The sequence below is a fragment of the Macaca nemestrina genome, chromosome 1 (genome assembly GCF_043159975.1).
Source record: "Macaca nemestrina isolate mMacNem1 chromosome 1, mMacNem.hap1, whole genome shotgun sequence".
NCBI classification, from domain to species: Eukaryota; Metazoa; Chordata; class Mammalia; order Primates; family Cercopithecidae; genus Macaca; species Macaca nemestrina.
This window is the reverse complement of record NC_092125.1, coordinates 233,067,720-233,082,002: the sequence shown is the minus strand read 5'-3', so window position 1 is coordinate 233,082,002 and position 14,283 is coordinate 233,067,720. Positions and strand designations below refer to the sequence as shown.

Sequence of the window (14,283 nt, the reverse complement as noted above, 5' to 3'; positions counted from 1 at the left end):
TGCTTTATCAGGAAGAAGCCAGCCTTGGAGGTTACTCATCACTAATTAATCACGGCACTAATTAATTTAGCCCTGCCGCTGTTGCTGGCTGCCAGAGCCAGAGAGAATAGACCATTTGGCCTCCCCAGGGAGGGGAAAGCCTGGCCCCGAGCCCCCGGCCCACCTCCCCGCCCCGGTTATGCTCTGCCCTCCCGCCAGATGGGATCACAGGGCCACACCCCCTCACCGCAAGACCATTCACCCTCGGAGTCATCCTCATCCTCTTCCACTCCATGCCGAGTGCCCAGGGGCCCCAGCGTCTCGTCCTCTTCCACCCCATGCTGAGTGCCCAGGGGCCCCAGTATCCCTGAGGAACAAGGAGCAGAGCCCATGCGACTCCCACCCACAGGGTCCAGCAAAGTCACAGTGGCTCTGGGAAGTCCAGCAGAGCCCTCCAGGCCAACCCTTCTCCTGGAAGCACCACACAGGCCCCACCTCTCTCCGAGCAGCCCTCAGTGTCGTCGTCCTCTTCAGAGCTGTTCAGGTCAAAGAGGTCTTTAAATTCCTTCCTGTCCTCATCCTTCCTGTCCGCCACCTTCCTTCGTTTGATCTCAGGGAAGTTCAGGTCTTCCATCTGGAAGGCCAAAGAGCCAGGGGCTCAGGTGGGAGAGGGCAGGGGCTGACGGCCACAGCTGGGCCAGGCATCGCCAGACCCACCACCAAGACCGTGTGGCCAATTTCTAGTCCCCTCTCTGTTCCCCAATCAGCACAAAGCCATCCTCCAGGTTACCCACCCCATGTCCAAGGGCAAAGGCAGAGCCCTTCCTGCTTCTCCCCACCTGCCGGCCGGGGTGGCAACGTCAGTCCAGCCACTCCACCTGCCCAGAGCCCCCAGCCCATCAGGCCTGAGGGGGTGTGGCCTCCCCAACCCAGTGCAGCCCCGGGCTTCCCCTCTCTGGAAACACCTGGCTCTGGTCAGTTCTGCAACACCTACCCCCTTCTCCAAGTTGAATCATCTGGGCACTGCCCTGGCAGTGCAGCCCAGCGCCATGGCCCCGGCCGTCTGGCACTGTTTCCAAACCCTCACCCTGGCCGCAAAGTCTCACGTCACAGTCCATGAGCTAGATCTGAAAACCCAGCAAGTCACACCACACCCCAGGCCCCTCCCAAGCCGCACCCGCTCTTTTCCACTGATCTCCAGCTGGATCTCCCGGTCACGCAGCTTGCGCCAGTGGCTGTAGTACCAGGTCAGGGGGGTCCCCTCTTCCCGGGTCAGCTTCTCCCAGGCTTCCTGGGGGGTTGGGGGAGTTCAGGGTCATGCCTTACCCTGGGCAAACCCCCACATCCCAGCTACACCCCTGGCAGGTGCCCTCAGGTGGCACTACCCCCCAGGTTCCACTAACCACTGCCTGCTGGTCAGACACGCCAAAGGAAACCCTCTGGCGGCGGCTGCAGATGTGCTCCGAGTTCTCCTGAACCTTCCCAAGCAGCTGCTGCACCTGCCGGCAGTAGTTGGCCACCTTGCACTCCCGGAGGAAGGTCTTCAGCTGTGGAAGGGAGGGGTCAGCCACTGAAGCCCAGGGCTGCTCCATGTGCACAGCTGGCCCAGGTCCCCTGCAGAACCACGCGTGGCGGCCACGGGGATACCCCAGGAGGGAACTCAATCTCAGGGCTCAAGTGCATAGGTGTTGCGGCTGGGGTGGCAGAGGCAGAGTCACCCCACCCTCTGGGCCAATGCTGCCCGCCGCCACCTCGGGAAATAAAGTTTTATGCCGGGCGCAGTGGCTCACACCTGTAATCCCAGCACTTTGGGAGGCTGAGGCGGGTGGATCACCTGAGGTCAGGAGTTCAAGACCAGCCTGACCAACATGGCAAAACCCCGTCTCTACTAAAATACCAAAAATAGCCGGGTGTGGTGGTGGGTGCTGGTAAACCCAGTTACTCCGGAGGCTGAGGCTGGTGAATTGCTTGAGCCCAGGTTGCAGTGAGCCGAGATCGCACCATTACACTCCAGCCTGGGCAACACAGCGAGACTCCATCTCAAAAAATAATAAAAAAATAGTTTCACTGGTGTGTCCATTGCATGGCTCCTGCAGCTGCCTGTGCAGCTGAACATCTGTGGGAAGCAATGTTCACCGTTTGGCCCCTTACTGGAAACATTTTCTGACCCCTATTCCAGACCCAACCCTGGGCCCTGGAGTCCAGAAGCAGAGATGCCCCAATGCCGGGCATCGCCACGCAAGAGGACACGGGAGGAACACAGACTGAGGCCCCTGCTCTGAGTGCCCCCGGAAAGAGGGTCCCGGCTCTGTGCCCGTGACACGTGTGTGTGGCCATGTGTGACTGAGTACACACACACACACACACACACCCCTGTATCTTGATGAGCCTCTGACCAGTTGTGGCTCAGGTGGGCAGACCCCTCCTCCCCACAAACCTGTAATTGGCACATCTGATTCTAGCCACCAGGGCCAGACATCAGGGCCTCCACCCCTCCCTTTGGGCACAGGCCTCCGAGGCTGGAAACATCAGGGCTGAGAGCAAACAGGCCTCCCGTGGACCCCGAAGGACCTTCTGAGAACAAGGACAAGCCCCTCCTCTGCCCTCCTCCGGCCTACGGTGAGGCTGACTTGGGGCATTTGGCGAGGCAGGCCGGGCCTTCCAGCCACTGAGAAGACACTCCACCCACTCCCCACACCCGGGATGGCCTGGGGAAGTGTGCGGTCAGGGCACCAGCCTGAGCCAGGGTGGGCACACTCAGTCCCAACCCCGAAATGAAGATCAGCCTTGTGGCTCCCCCCTGGGAGGAGGCTGTTGTACTCCCAGGGTCCTTAGCCCGCTGCCCAAGCCTGCCCGCAAACCTGAATGGCTTAGAACCCCTTGTCAGAGTCCCATGGCCCCCAAGGACACCACAGGCTCCCCATCAGCCCCTCCACGGGGGCCCGGAGTGGGGGCTACCAGTGTGGAGCCTCTACACCAGTCGGGCTCTGCCCCGGCCCCAGGTATCCGGGACAAGGACACCTCTACCGGCCCGGGGCAGCCGGGCCCATTATAAGACAGGATGAGTCGGCCACAAGCAGGTGTGGGCAGGACACACACCTGCAGGACCACGGGCAGCGCCAGCTCCGGGAAGCCGATGCAGTGTGCCTGACTGTGCAGGTACTCCAGGGTGAGGTCGTACAGCTGCTCCACCAGGCCGTCCTGAGGAGCAGGGGAGAGGACTGAGTGCGTTAGGGAGAAGCAGGGGCTGGCACTCAGTCTCCTCCACTCAGGCTATCAGGTCAGCCTCATCTCCAGAGCAGGGACTGCAAGACAGGGCCCTGGGCCCCCAGCCCTGATAGACCATGAAGGTCCATACTTGAACTCGGAGGATGCCAGCCCCCTCCCATTCACCTCAGCACCCCCAACCCCACCCTGGGAACTGCCCAGGCCCCTCCCCAGGAGGCCAGCCTCACCCGGTAGGCCTTCTCCTGAAGGTTGACATTGGACAGCTTGAGGATCACAGAGAAGTTGATGGGCTTGGAGCTCATGCGCCCCGGCTTCTTGTTGAAGTCGACCTGCTGGAACATCTGGCCCGAGGGCCATGTCAGGCTATCTTGGCCCTGTGCCTGGTCACCCTGGCTGCACCCTGGTCCCCCGATCCCCTCGGCCCCACACCTGGTCCCCCTTGTCCCCTCGGCCCCGCGCCTGGCTGCACCCTGGTCCCCCTTGTCCCCTCAGTCCTGCGCCTGGCTGGACCTAGTCACCCTGGTCCTCAGGCTTCAGCACGAGGAGACCCAAGCTAAGACCAGAGATGGGCAGCTAGGCATGGTCCCAGCCCCGTGGCCTCCACGGCCTGCTGTGTCCCTGAGTGGGGTTCTGGTCAGCAGGGCAGGATCAGGAACACGGGTCCTTTCCCAGAATCCTGGGAAGCACTAAGGACCCGGGTCTGGAGACCTAGAGGTCCCTGCCACACAGAGTACGGGACAGCCCCCATTCCCGACAACGTGGCACTGAGGCCCGTCCTGGCCCTCAGCACGGCAGCGCCACATAGGGCTCTGTCCTGAGCAACCAGAGGATGCAGCAGCAACAGCGAGGAGTGCCCAACACAGGAAGGGACGGAGAGAGGCCTGGGGGGCCCCCCTCCCACATCCTCCACAGAAGCCACAGGCTGTGCACCTCCATAGAACATGCCAGGAGAAGGAGTCTAGCCCGGCCTCTTAGTCTTGTGACCCCTCCCCAACCACCAGGAGACCCCTCACACAGGGGCCCTCAGGCTGTGAACCATGGAGATTCAGGGTACATGCTGAGGCACCCAGAGGACAGAAGGTTATGGGGGGCCCAAGGGTGGAGGCCCCAGCAAGAGACCCCACTCAGCAGGGGTGGCTGCCAGACAGCTGAGCTCAGGTCCAGATGGAAAAACGCCCTGGTACTGATGAGCCTCTGGGAGGGCACTGCCCTTCTCTAGCCTGGGCCGAAGTATGGGCGGGCGACTGGCTTCCTGCCCAGGCACCGGGGAAGGGCGGGCACAGCCTACAACTGAGGGCTTTGCTTTAGCCTTCAGGGTTTGCTTTTTCCGGAGAGGAGAAGCCTGCATCCCTGCATGAGAGGGGCCTGCGGGGCGCGGCTGCAGTGAACCAGAGCAGTGCAGAGGTGAAGAAACAGACACTGCAAGAGAGCAAGAAAGCCGCCGCCGGGGAGACTGAGCAGAGCGGACGGACACAAAACATGCCTGGAGCTGGGCAGCAGAGCTGGAGGCCTGCACACACAGGGGCCAGGCCAACGGCTGGGCAGTCAGAGACCACCGCTGGCTGCCGTAGAAGTGAACGTGGCTTCCTAAAGATGTTCAGCATCCCTGCCTCGGTGGAAGGGGAATCAGGACATGCCTGGGGCTTCCATACCTTCTGGACCTGGCAACCTGGAGACCCAGCCCCCAAAACAGCTGTGACATGACTCTGGGCCTTCATGAGGCTGAGAACTAATTAGATAAACAGAGTGGACATCGTGAAGTCCTAAATTTATGGTGGGCTTGGGCCTAACCCACCCACTGAATGTCGAAACTTCAGACTCCAACTTTTCCCTACCTGAGTGACACGTGTACATGCAAAGATGCATGCACACAAGTATATACAGACGCATGTGCATGCACACAGGTGCACACATGCACAGGTACACGCATAGATATGCACAAGTGCACATATGCACAGGTACACACACGCAGACGCATGTGCAAGCATACAGGTGCACACACAGATACACGCACAGATACGCACAGGGGCACACATGAATAGGCGCACACACGCAGACACACATGCAACCAGGAGCACACACACAGGTACACGCAGATAGCAGATATGCATAGGTGCACACACACACAGTATACATATGCAAATGCATGCACAAAGGTGCACACACAGGTCCACACACGCAGATGCATGTGCATGCATACAGGTACACAAAGGCATACACACGCAGCATGCATGCACACAGATGCACGCGTACAAAGGTACGCGCACAGATACACGCAGACATGCATGCACACAGGCACACATACGCACATACCTGCAAGCACACGGGCATTCATGGATACACGTGCACACACACACATGCACACATGGAAACATGCACACACGGACCGATATGCGCACACACAGATTTGCACACGCATGCGCACACAGATGGTGCACTCACACGCATGCGCACACAGACATAAACGCACTCACCCACAGATGTACACACCCCCATACAAACACACACACGCACAACTGTCGGGGCAGAGCCTGCAGAGTGTACAGTTCACACTGGGGTCTGGGCCCCGCTCTCCTGCCAACTCGTCTTGGGCAAGCACCTATAGGGCCAGGGCCTGGCATCCTCAAGCGCAGCCCTAGCAGCAGCTGTTTTCATCTCCAGAGGCCCCACGTCCCCCAACACTGCCCCCGGCTCGCGGAGGAGCACCGTCCTCAGGACACCAGTGACAAGGCTCAGGACACCGGTGACAAGGCTCAGGACACCGGTGACAAGGCTCAGGACACCGGTGACAAGGACCAACACTGCCCCCGGCTCGCAGAGGAGCACCGTCCTCAGGACACCGGTGACAAGGCTCAGGACACCGGTGACAAGGACCAACACTGCCCCCGGCTCGCGGAGGAGCACCGTCCTCAGGACCCCGTGACAAGGACCAACACTGCCCCTGGCTCGCGGAAGAGCACCGTCCTCAGGACCCCATGACAAGGAGGCGGCCAGGGCTCCGGGAGGTCGCGGGACAGCTCAGCACAGACGCCCTGAGCGGCAGATGCTCCCCACAGGAGCAGGCAGAGGGGCCGCACACCCACCACAACCCCACTCACCTCCAGGATGAAAGGCAGCACTGGGATGAAGGCCCCCGAGCTCCCTGAGAGCAGCGTCAGGGCACGGATGCAGTGCATTCGCAGTGGGTAGAAGCGAGCAGTGGGGATGAGCCTGGGGGTGGGAAGGCCGAGTGAGCAGAGGCCCCATCTCTGACAACCCCTGCCCCTCCCCCTGCCGTCTTGGACCCCCTCCCCCCTCACTGGCATCAGATCCCTCAAGCAGGGCAAGGCAAGTCTGAACCCCAGGGGACCTGCACCCCTTGCTCAGCTTTCAGCTTCACTTCATGTTAACACGGTGCCAGGGGTCTCATCTGTTCCTGCCTCCTCTCCTCTCCATTCCCGCCTTCCTGCTTCTTCCCTTCGACCTCCCACCTCCCTTCCCAGCTTTGAGTTTCTAAGGCTCAGCCAGACAGATGCCCCCTCCTGGCCAAAGAGGCCACAAAAGCGTCCGGCCAAAGTGCCGCTCCCACCTTTTCCTGCTGCAGCCCCTACCCTGCCCGGACCCTCCTGAGTGCTCACACCCAAAATGCAGCTCACTGCATCAGATGTGCTCCACCCATAAACCCCACGTAATGAACCAAACTCACTGTAAACTGCACACAAGCCCCGAGAACACACGCCGGGTGGCACCCGAGGCAGCTAAACCGCTGCTGGAGGAGCTCATGTCACAGGTGCCCACCAGCCCAGCTCTCCAGAATCCAGGGCATCTCCCTGTAGCAGGTACAGGGACCCCAGCCCTTCCTCAGGGACGGCCAGGACACAGACTCAGGCCCCAGGGCCCTGAACGCCAGAGGTACTGCCCACACAGTCCCAGCAAATTTGCTTCTCCTGAGCCTCCTGGACAGCCCTGCCCACCCCACAACTCACTTGATACAGCCAATGATGACCTGGGCAAGGGGGTAGACCAAGGGCTGGAGAGCTTCGCTGGGGCCCAGAGTGCTCAGGACCCGGCACCACAGGTAGAGGCAGTGCACGTACTGCCAGTTGTACACAGACTGGTACGTTTCCTGATCAGAGAGAACCACGTCAGCCACTGGCCAGGCTGACCGGCCGGGCTGATGCACATTCCTCCTGGGCTGGCACAGGAATCATTTCCTCACCTCGCACGCGGGGTCTCAACCCATCCACCTTCCCCGACCTGCGAGGACCGACTGCACCGAGGTGCTCGGCTGTCTCCAACAGACGGGCTTCGGGGAGGCCCCAGGCCCTGCCTTGGGTCAAGCACCTGGGCTGCCCCACCCCATGCCCAGCATGAGCCTGGAAGGGCCCACCACACACCTTCTTACGGGTGGTCATGGCGTTGCGCAGGTGTATGGCGAGCTGGCGGACGTAGAGGAAGGCGTGCTGGTAGGCCACACCCGGCTCCAGGGCCAGCAGCTCTGTCAGGGTCCGCTGCATGAAACTGATGAAGGGGAGGGCCCCAGGCGAGGTGAACTTGCAGTTCCTCACATACGTGATGTACATTTGCTGCGGAGGGACCCGGTCAGAGCCACCTGGGATCAGGGCCATGCACCTCCACCGCCCACTCCAGGCCCCCTGTGAACCCCTGGGCCTTTCCCTCCGAGCTGGGCCTCAAGGAAGAGCCGTAGCCCCGCGCACAGCCCCCACCCCCATGTGCCCACCAGCCTCAGGCCTGGGAGGAGGTGGGGCACAAGTTCCTGCTGCACACTGGACCTGTCTGGGGGCTGAGGGTCCCCACATGCAGGCCACCCACGGCTGGGGGACGGGCAGGACTGTACCCTGACCATGACCTCAGATGCCAACACCCAGTGTCCTCCTCCAGCCAGGGAGGCCCTCACCTGGGGAAGTTGTGTGAAGCAGGGTCCAGGTGGGGCCCTGAGAAGGCTGAGGGCTCTCTTCCCTGCCCACCACCCCCAGATGCTCTGTAAGACATTCGTGGTCCAGGAGCCCAGGTCTGCTCAGAGCCGCAGTGCAGGGCCCAGTGAGGGGCACCACCAAGGCAGCCTCCCGCGCCTCAGGCCGAGATTTCCAAAGCAGACGCTGAGGGACACAGATGCAGGGCCCCCAACTACCTTGAGGACGGGGCCGAGGAAAGTGGCCTTCTTGTGCCGGCAGATTCTGCTGAGGACCAGGAACGCCAGCACCCGCAGGGACTCCTCCCCAGTGCTCCATACGACCACCATTCTCTGCAGAAGGTCAGACATCACTGCCGGCCCCCCAGCCTCCTCAGCTGGGATGCCCCAGGGCCAGCACAGCCCTCCCCAGCCAGGCAAAAGCTCCCGTGGCCACCAGCTCTTCCCAAAGCACGAGGGAGCTGTGAGTTAGGAGCTCAGTTACAGAAGTAAACACAGAACAGGCGCGTTGCTCCTCGTGAGAAGAGGACCACAGAAGCGTAGGTCAGACACGCCGCCGTATGTGAAATCACACCGGGAAAAGAACAGCTCACGTGGCCAGGCAGGTGGGGGCTGCCTGAGATGGAAACTCCAGGTTGGGGGGGCGGGTGCTTCTGTGGCCTCGCTAGCCAAGTGGAGCCAGTGAAGCGTGGGCACCACCTGTGCCCTGGTCAGGAGTGGGATGTGGTGGGGGCAGCCGCGTGGCCTCCCAACCCCATGACAGACAGGGAGGGGACTGGGCTGCCCACCTTGAGCAGCATGCGGCACTGCTTGGGGAAGGTCAGGAAGCAGGGCACCAGCACGCTGATGTGCTGCAGCACGGCCGCCAACACCGTCGTCTCCGCCAGACAGGACGCCAGCTGGGGGCAGGAGGAGACAGTGAAGCCCCAAACCCACACGTTCTGGGATACAAAAAAGGGCTGGACCACCAGATACAGCCCGGCCCCTGTGCCCTCCCCACCAGAACAGCACCTGTATGACCGAGCCCAGGTACGCCTTGATGTCCACACGGAGCTTCCCCCAGAGCGGGCTGCTGGACGGCTGCAGCATCCTGCAGAGAAACCACCCTCCCTGTCTGGGAAGCCCCACGGCTTGGACGCAAGGCTGCTCAGCGTCTTGGCGCGTGTCCTGGCCAGCGCAGCCTCCACAACCCTGCGAGACTCCCATCTCTCCTCTCGAGAAAGCTCAGGGACCTTACAGCTGGATGGACACAGGGGCTTAGCAGGACCCTCTCAAGGGCACTAGCCCCTCCTTCAGTGGCCCTGAACTCCTGTCTGCCCTGGCCCAGGGTTGGCCACCTCCCTAAGAGTCCACAGAAGTCCCAGCCTCCAGCTCCATCTCTCAGACATAAACCTTCTCTAAGTCCCCTTGATCATATCCCCACGAGACCACACGAGGCCCCTAAGCCCAGCAGCTGGTACTCGGTGCCTCTAGGGTCTGCCAGGCACCACCAACTGCCGCAGGCTGGTTTCCTTTCGCCCACATTTGCTGCACAAAGAAAACGAAATCAGAGGACAGGTGTGGAGGCTCATGCCAGTAGTCACTGCAGTTTACGAAGCCAAGGCAGGGGTATCAAACTCCAAGCCCAGAACTTTGAGACCAGCCTGAACAACATAGTGAGACCCTGTCTCTATAAAAATATACAAAACATCATCCACGCCTGCAGGCTAAGGTGGGAGAACCCAGGAGGTAGGTGTCACAGTGAGCTGTGGTCAGACCACTGCATTCCAGCCTGGGCAACATAGCAAGACTCTGTCTCATAAGCGGAAAAAAAAAAAAACCATTTACCAGAACCCATGCAGTAGGCGCTCACTAAAATCTGCTGAAGCACGGGAAGGACCAAGGGCAGGGCCCCAGAAAGGCCCCCCTGTCCTCAACCCTCCTCACACCTGTGTTGACACTGGCTGCTGGGCACCTGCTGCTGCTCCCCCACGGCCTGACTCCCTCTGGCACAGTTGCTGCCTTGACAGGGGTCCCTGACCTAGTGGCTCAGGCTGCTTGCTGTCCCCCAATCACTGCCTGTCCTCCACCCCCATCTGCCAGCTTCCCTGTCCCCTTCCGACAGCACTGCCTCCATGTGGACACAGCTCTGCTCGATCCGCCCAGCCCCGACCACCACCAGCAGCAACAGTGCCCGTCTCCTGAGCCGCTGTCTCCTGCCCCCGAGGTGCTGATGGCGAGACCTCTCCCTTGGGTCTCCTTTCTTCCTCTGGAAGGTGTCTTGGGGCAATTTCAACTCTAGGCCTCCACTGCCTCAAGGTCACATGGCTGCACGGCCCCTGGAACCCCAATGTGACCCACGCTCTACCAAATGCTTGGCTGTACATCTCTCTCTGAAAACCTTCCACGGCCTTCTCTGCCCAGCCTTCCTCTAAGGGGGAAGTTGAGGCCCTCAGGTTCTCAGCATTGATGAGGCCCCTGTCTACAGACACACGCAGCTGCAGGAAACAGGCCAGTCACAGTGCAGAGGTCAAGGAGCATGGACAGAACTTCCAAGGCCGTACGAAAGGGAAGAGAGCAAGCACCCTAACCTCCTAACCTGGGAAATTCTAAGCACAAAGGCAGCCGCACATCCACACCTCCTGAGACTCTGAGCAGAGAACTTTCCTTTCCAGGAAGGAAAGAAGGTGGGGCCACTCCAACTGGCCCCAAGTGCCCAGCCTCTCCCAAGGGTCCCTCATGCCTCGTTGCCTTCTCAGGGTCCCCGAGAAGAGCCTGGCTCTGTCACCACATCTCTGTCCTGGCCACAAGGCCTCTGGCTTCTCCTGTGTGTAGTCCCAATCCCCCTTTCACTCCCTCCCCTCTTACCTGCTGCTGTCCTTTGCCGCCTTTCCAAACAGCAGCTTCTGGAGACAGCCAATAAGGTCTCTGATGCAGAAGGTGACCAGAGCATTAAACACTGCAATGAAAAGGCCCGGATGTACTCATGGGATAGAGAACACAACAGACAGCCTGGATGCCAGGGTCCCCTCAAGCTCACCAGCCTGGATGCCAGGGTCCCCCCAGCTCACCAGCACTGTCCGTGACCTGGAATTTGTTGGCCTCAGCACTTTCCCGGTCCCCTTGGGTGGTGGCCACAGCTGCTCGGAACGCCTGTACCACTTCATGGAACAGCTTTGGAGTGAGGCGTTGCTAAGGAGCAAGAGTACCAGGGGCGTCAGGGGAGCCAAGACTGCACTGGGCAGAGTGGAAACGGCGGCCCCAGAGAAAGGCACCCTCACCCTCAGACACAGGGCAGAGGTGGGGGGGGGGCCCACAGAGCTCCATACGGATAACAAAAATGGAAACAAAGTCTAGAATTCTCTGGGAAGGGGAGGGAGTCTGGCTCAGGAGCCCCAGGGAACGGGCTGGGGGTTCCAGATCCTGGACTATGGCCACCTCCAGGTGGTATCTGGAGCTCTCCCTATCCTTGTCCCTAGAAAAACCACTGAGAGAAGCTCAGAAGGACCCCAGCTCCCCCAGCCAACAAAGGCACAGACAGTCCATCCCACCCACAGTGGGGCAGATTTTGGGGAGCCAGGCACCGACAGAGCCCCTGGAATCTACCCAAAGGTGAACACACAGTCCTGGGGCAATCAAGCAAGCAGGAGGATCAAGGCATAGTGACCTGCGCTGAAGAGGACTCCAGTGTCCCCTGCGTGGAGAAGAGCTCCTCCCACCAGGACAGCCTCAGGCACCCCAAGTGAGGCAAGGCCAGATTCCTGCCTAGGGCACCCGGCTGTCCACCCCTCGCTGCTGCTCACCTTTGCTGCCTGCTTCCATCTCTCAACCATGGCAAGGGTCACAGGAACACAATTCTTCTTCCCCTTCAGCCCTCTGGGGACTCTGTCCCCATCTTCCCCCTCCTCTGCTCCATCCTCCTCCTCACTGGCTTCCTGCACAGAAAGGCTGAGCTGAAGGAGGGTGTAAAGGCCACAAGTGCCCTCCTTCTGGTTCGGCCCATGCCCTCACCTCCAGCACATCCGGCAGGGAGTGGAACGGCTCCTCCTCCTCCTCAGAGCTGTCTGAGTCGCTGAAGTTTAGCAGGCTCTGGTCATTCTCCTGCAGGAACTTGTAGAACTCGGGGTCTCTGTCCTTCAGCCGAGACAGCTGGTCCTTGTGCTCAGAGGCACGGCCTTTACGCCGGCTGAGAAGGCACAAGTCAGCAACCCCAGTAGAAAGTGGAAGTAGAGGGGGTGGGGAGTGGCCTACAGGGTTAGTCTGCTCCATTCACGAGAGTCACCAACAAGCAAGGCAGGAGGATTGCCAGGAGGTATGTTTTTGGCAGACCCATCTCTCCTGCCCAACAGCCTCTACAACATACGCTCAAACCCAATACACAGGACCCCCAGCCACGGTCTTCCCTAGACTTGTTGCGCCTGTGCCATGCTCTACTCTGGCTGTTGGTAGCTCCACCCTTCCAGGGACTCAGACTAAAAGCAAACCTCTGTCTCAAACCTCTGTCTCTAATACCCAGCACGCAACTTGTCATCAGATCTCATTAGCAACACCTTCAAAACCATTCACACCTCCTCTCAAACCACCAGAGTTCAACTCTCAGTTAACATAAAAGTCCCTCCGTTTCCACCCTTGCCACCTACAAGGCACTCCACCGCTCAAACCCAGAAATAACTTCCTGTTTTACAAGGTAACCTTAGGACAGTCTATGGCCCCTGGCTCTTCACCCTCCCGGGCTCATCTGCCCCTACTCACCAGCTCACTCCTGCCACAGCCACCACGTTTACCTCTGCATCCTCCCCAAATGCTCTCACTGCACGGCCTTTACTGTTTCTGCTACCTGAAATCCAAGACACGCTCCCCCTACTGCCTGCGTGGCCTCCTCGCTTGAGGTCTTTATTCAGACATCATCTTCTCAGTCACCTCTGCTTTTCTTTTCTTTTTATTTTTTCTGAGATGGAATCTCACTGTCGCCCAGGCTGGAGTGCAGTGGTGCAATCTCCACTCACCGCAACCTCCGCCTCCGAGGTTCAAGCGATTCTCCTGCCTCAGCCTCCCAAGTAGCTAACACTACAGGTGCATGTCACCATGCCCAACTAGTTTTTGTATTTTTGGGTTTCTTTCTTTTTTCTTTTTGAGATGGAGTCTCACTCTGTTGCCCAGGCTGGAATGCAATGGTGCCATCTCGGCTTACTGCAACCTCCACCTCCTGAATTCAAGCGATTCTCCTGCCTCAACCTGCCGAGTAATTGGGATTACAGGCACCCACCACGCCCGGCTAATGTTTGTATTCTTAGTGGAGACAAGATTTCTCCATGTCGGTCAGGCTGGTCTCGAATTCCTGACCTCAGGCGATCTGCCCGCCTGGGCCTCCCAAAGTGCTGGCATTACAGGTGTGAGCCACAGCGCCCAGCCTCCGCTCCTTCTAACAGAGCAACTCGGCTCCCCTGGCAATTCTCTCTCCAGCCTGTCTCTCCTTTCCCTCCCCAGCACTTCTCTGTTCCACTGAACTGCAGGCGGTGATTTTACCCAAGACCGTGAGAGCTCTCCCAGATCGCGAAGAGACGTTTGCAGAACCCCCAACATACGCTCGTAGGACGTACATAGGACAGGGTTTGGCACGGAGCAGGAGCTCAGCAAACAACGGATGAAACAGTAAGCTAAGCTGAAGGCGCTGGGGGTAGAGGTCGGAGGTCCTTAGGCCTTGACCCTGAGACCCCAGGCGAGGTCAGCAAACTTGCGGCGGGGTGGGCCAGGACGAGCAAGGAGGTTCTGCTCACCCCTGTCCCCACTCACCTGGCCGAGGGACTCCCGCCCGGCTCATCCGGACTCCGGGCAGCCTCGCGTGTCTCCCGCGTGTCCGCTTCTGGGGAGTTTTCGGACTCGGATTCGGACTCGGAGTCAAAGCCCGAAGCTAGGAACTCGTCCACCGTCAGCTCCGCCAGGCGCCTGCGGGTCACGCAGGAGTCACAGCTGCCCGCAGGAGCAGCTCGCGCCAGCCCCGCTGAGAGGAGCAAGAAAAGCCCCTTGGATACAAACACCCACCGAGAGGCAGAGGCGGCCCTCGGACCCGCTGCTTACCTCTTGCGGCTCCGGGGAGCTGCCATGACACCAGTCCACAGCGTGCGCCCTACTTCCGGGCCCAGAATGCCGCGCTGCGGCGCACTTCCGCCGCCCAGGCCCCGCCC

General features: G+C 60.2%; 1 protein-coding gene across 2 annotated transcripts in view; it reads right to left on the bottom strand.

Annotated features, from left to right (window-relative positions):
* LOC105498289 (NOC2 like nucleolar associated transcriptional repressor) overlaps window positions 1-14,283 on the bottom strand; it is a 14,896-nt gene extending 613 nt beyond the window's left edge. Inside the window, exons 1-18 of one of the 2 annotated variants that reach the window (XM_071068331.1) lie at window positions 14,177-14,283; window positions 13,892-14,044; window positions 12,110-12,284; window positions 11,902-12,033; window positions 11,170-11,290; window positions 10,967-11,057; window positions 9,131-9,209; window positions 8,908-9,018; window positions 8,339-8,452; window positions 7,584-7,772; window positions 7,173-7,312; window positions 6,306-6,417; window positions 3,435-3,548; window positions 3,079-3,180; window positions 1,383-1,526; window positions 1,157-1,270; window positions 475-613; window positions 227-346 (exon numbers count right to left, since the gene is read on the bottom strand). In XM_071068331.1, coding sequence (XP_070924432.1) covers window positions 227-346; window positions 475-613; window positions 1,157-1,270; window positions 1,383-1,526; window positions 3,079-3,180; window positions 3,435-3,548; window positions 6,306-6,417; window positions 7,173-7,312; window positions 7,584-7,772; window positions 8,339-8,452; window positions 8,908-9,018; window positions 9,131-9,209; window positions 10,967-11,057; window positions 11,170-11,290; window positions 11,902-12,033; window positions 12,110-12,284; window positions 13,892-14,044; window positions 14,177-14,202 — 2,176 coding nt within the window. In that variant the 5' untranslated portion in view covers window positions 14,203-14,283. The remainder of the gene's footprint in view (window positions 1-226; window positions 347-474; window positions 614-1,156; window positions 1,271-1,382; window positions 1,527-3,078; window positions 3,181-3,434; window positions 3,549-6,305; window positions 6,418-7,172; window positions 7,313-7,583; window positions 7,773-8,338; window positions 8,453-8,907; window positions 9,019-9,130; window positions 9,210-10,966; window positions 11,058-11,169; window positions 11,291-11,901; window positions 12,034-12,109; window positions 12,285-13,891; window positions 14,045-14,176) is intronic. The other variant, XM_071068335.1, reaches the window with a different exon arrangement.